The sequence below is a fragment of the Merops nubicus genome, unplaced genomic scaffold, assembly GCF_000691845.1.
Source record: "Merops nubicus isolate BGI_N331 unplaced genomic scaffold, ASM69184v1 scaffold35994, whole genome shotgun sequence".
In the NCBI taxonomy this organism is placed as follows: domain Eukaryota; kingdom Metazoa; phylum Chordata; class Aves; order Coraciiformes; family Meropidae; genus Merops; species Merops nubicus.
In genome coordinates, this window is record NW_008604160.1 from 1 (window position 1) to 2,735 (window position 2,735).

The 2,735-nt window shown below is 53.6% G+C and overlaps 1 protein-coding gene across 1 annotated transcript; it reads left to right on the forward strand.

Moving 5' to 3' along the window:
* Window positions 1-15: 15 nt before the first annotated feature.
* Window positions 16-1,225, forward strand: NPC2 (Niemann-Pick disease, type C2; the record flags this gene model as incomplete). The annotated part of the gene is made up of 3 exons (XM_008938926.1): window positions 16-123; window positions 338-510; window positions 1,139-1,225. Coding segments are annotated over 3 exons (368 nt in total), but the record flags the coding sequence as incomplete, so codon positions are not given.
* Window positions 1,226-2,735: the final 1,510 nt, after the last annotated feature.

Genomic DNA, 2,735 nt, shown 5'->3' on the forward strand with positions numbered 1-2,735 from the left:
GGCTCTTCCTTGCAGGTTCCAAAGTCGGCAGCATCCAGGAGGTGAACGTGAGCCCCTGCCCAACGCAGCCCTGCCTGCTTCACAAGGGGACGACCTACAGCATCAACGTCACCTTCGCCAGCAGTGAGCCCCGCGGGAGGTGGCGCGGACGCGGTCGCCTCCGCGTCCTGCTGCTTGGGCAGGGGTGGGGAAGGGGGGGGGGCTAGCAAAAAAAAGGCTGGGGAGGAAGGGCGGCCTTCAGTTGTGTTCTTGTGGCCTCCAGGGTGGGTGGAGGGCAGGGTGTAAGGTAGAAGCACGTCCCTGCTCTGTTCCCTGCTCACATCTCCGTGTTGTGCAGAGACAGAGAGCCAGGGCAGCCAAGCAAAGGTGTACGGCGAGATGCTGCGTGTGGACGTACCCTTTCCCATTCCTGAGCCTGATGGATGCAAGTCTGGGATCCAGTGCCCCATTCAGAATGGCCGTTCCTACAGCTACCTGAACAAACTCCCCGTGAAGAGCGAGTACCCCAGTGTAAGTAAGCAGGCAGCTGGTCTGCACCTCAGAGCTACTGGCCTTCCTGGGATCATCCCACCACCTGCCTTTAAGGGGGGACACCTTGTTCTGTGGTGGTGGGGAAGACTCTTAGAAGACGGCTCAGGCTATCTGTAGTGGTGGGGAAGAGGTCAGAAGACTGCTCGGACTATCTGGTCACATTTCTGCTGTGAGCATGATGGTCTCAAGTTCCCATTTTGGGACAGACCTAACAGAGGAAGCAGTCTGGTTCCAGCTGCTGAAAAGTGGCTTCAGCTACTCAAGTATCATCTTGTACTGTGCCTCTGTGCAGATGCTGCACTTTGCCAAATGCTCCCAGACAGGGGCTGCTCAGCTCTGGGCTGCAGGTGTTTCCACTCTGCGAACTCAGAGTGGGGGTCTGAGTGCACTGTGTGGAGGTCTCCTGTGTCAAGCAACTGAACCCTCCACCCATGTAAGATACTCCAGGAGTTACTGCATGAGTGTGAGTGTCGCCTCTGCTCTGTCCTCTTTGAGCAGAGCTCCCAGGACCTCCTTGCTACACACAAGTGATAACTCCCTTCCCTGTGCCCTTGCTTTACAGTTTTCTGAATGCTCTCATTTTGCTGTGCTTTTCTCTCTCTTTCAGATTAAACTGATTGTGAAGTGGGAACTGGTGGATGACCAGGACCAGATGTTATTCTGCTGGAAGATACCAGTGCAGATCACCAGCTGAGGAGCTGTGCCATTAGTGGCTTGGGGAGGGGAAAACCATAAGACAACACAGGCCAAATTCTTTTATATAATAAGCATTTCTTACTGCTTCCTTCAGAGCTCTGCAGCCTCTGACCAGCCAGTACCGTGTTCCTGCAAGGTCAGCTGTGGGCAGAGGTCTCTTTACCTCATTTAGAGCCTCCTTGGGGTGTTTTCACAGCAGCTCAAGGGGCAGCAGCATCTGCTGCTGGAGTGACTGGGCATCATCCTCAGCTGCTCTGTGTAGTTGTTTGAACTGGAGTTGTCTGTCCTCAGAAAGGAATTCCTCTGCTATGCACCTGGCTGTTGTCTGAGCTCCTACCTACCTGGTAATCCTCAGTGCCTCTTCCTGGAGAGCTGGCTGCGTCCGCCCTGCTGCACTCCTGCTCTGTCATGGCCGGGGTGCCCCTGGCGTCTGCATTCGCCATCCATGCAGGATGAGGAGAGGGAAGGGGACATTCCCTGAATTGGCAGCCTGCTCTGTCCTGGGCCCCTGCTCAGGCCAGCAGGCCTGCAGCTGGGAAAACTTCCTTTTTATGGATGCAAAGTCAAATGGCATTTGACATCTCTGCAGGGATGATTCTTTCTCTAACCAATGGTTTGCACTACTACTAACTCAGAGCTGCTGGGAGCTCCTGAATCTCTTTTTATAACTTTCCTTTTAATAAAGACTAGACAAAATATCCTTGTGTTTGTCCTCTGTGAGTAAAGAGGAGCAGGAGGAAAAGCAGAGTGGCTGGGCATCTTCTGGTTGGGGTTGGGCTGGTCTTGACTTCTGAGCTGAAGGCATGGGTGGAGGTGGTATGCTGGCCTGAGTGTGGGTGACCTATAAGCAGCCAAGTATCCCTGCTGCTGGCTGCCAGGGTGTCCAGCTGGCAATATCTGGCTGTGCTCCTGCCTTGCTGATCCTGTGCTGGCCTGAAGTTTTGCAAAGGCTCCCTGAAGAGGTGGTGGTGGTGGTGTAGAACATGGCCTTGCTTGCTGCAGCATAAGTAAAGGCCTTTCTGGTGAGGTCATGGGCTAGAAAAGCAGCTCCTGGACCTGTCCAAGGACTCTTGCCAACCACTGAAATTTACATGCTCTCATGCTTAAACTGCATCCCCCTGGTGTGTGAGCACGGGGGGGGGTGACCAGCCACAACTACTGCACTGTCTGTGGAGGCCAGATTTGGCTCCTGCAGCTGGTACTGGGCTGGGGACATAAGCGAGTATTTGGCCTGGCGAGGATCTCTGCTCAGGATGAGGCCGAGTGTCAATGTGAGAGGGGCAAGAATTGGTTTATGAGAGGGGGATGCCCTTGCCAAGCTGGACCTGCAGGGAGGACATGGCTCTGGCTCCCCTTGGTGGAGGCAAGAGAAGCACAACTCTAACCAGCCCCAGTGTCTTGAGCCAGAGCCCCAAAATAAATGTTTTATTTAACAACATGAGAGAAGTTTCCAGCAGACTCAGTTAAAAAAAAAAAAAAAAAAGTCATCAACAACTTTACAAAAAGGA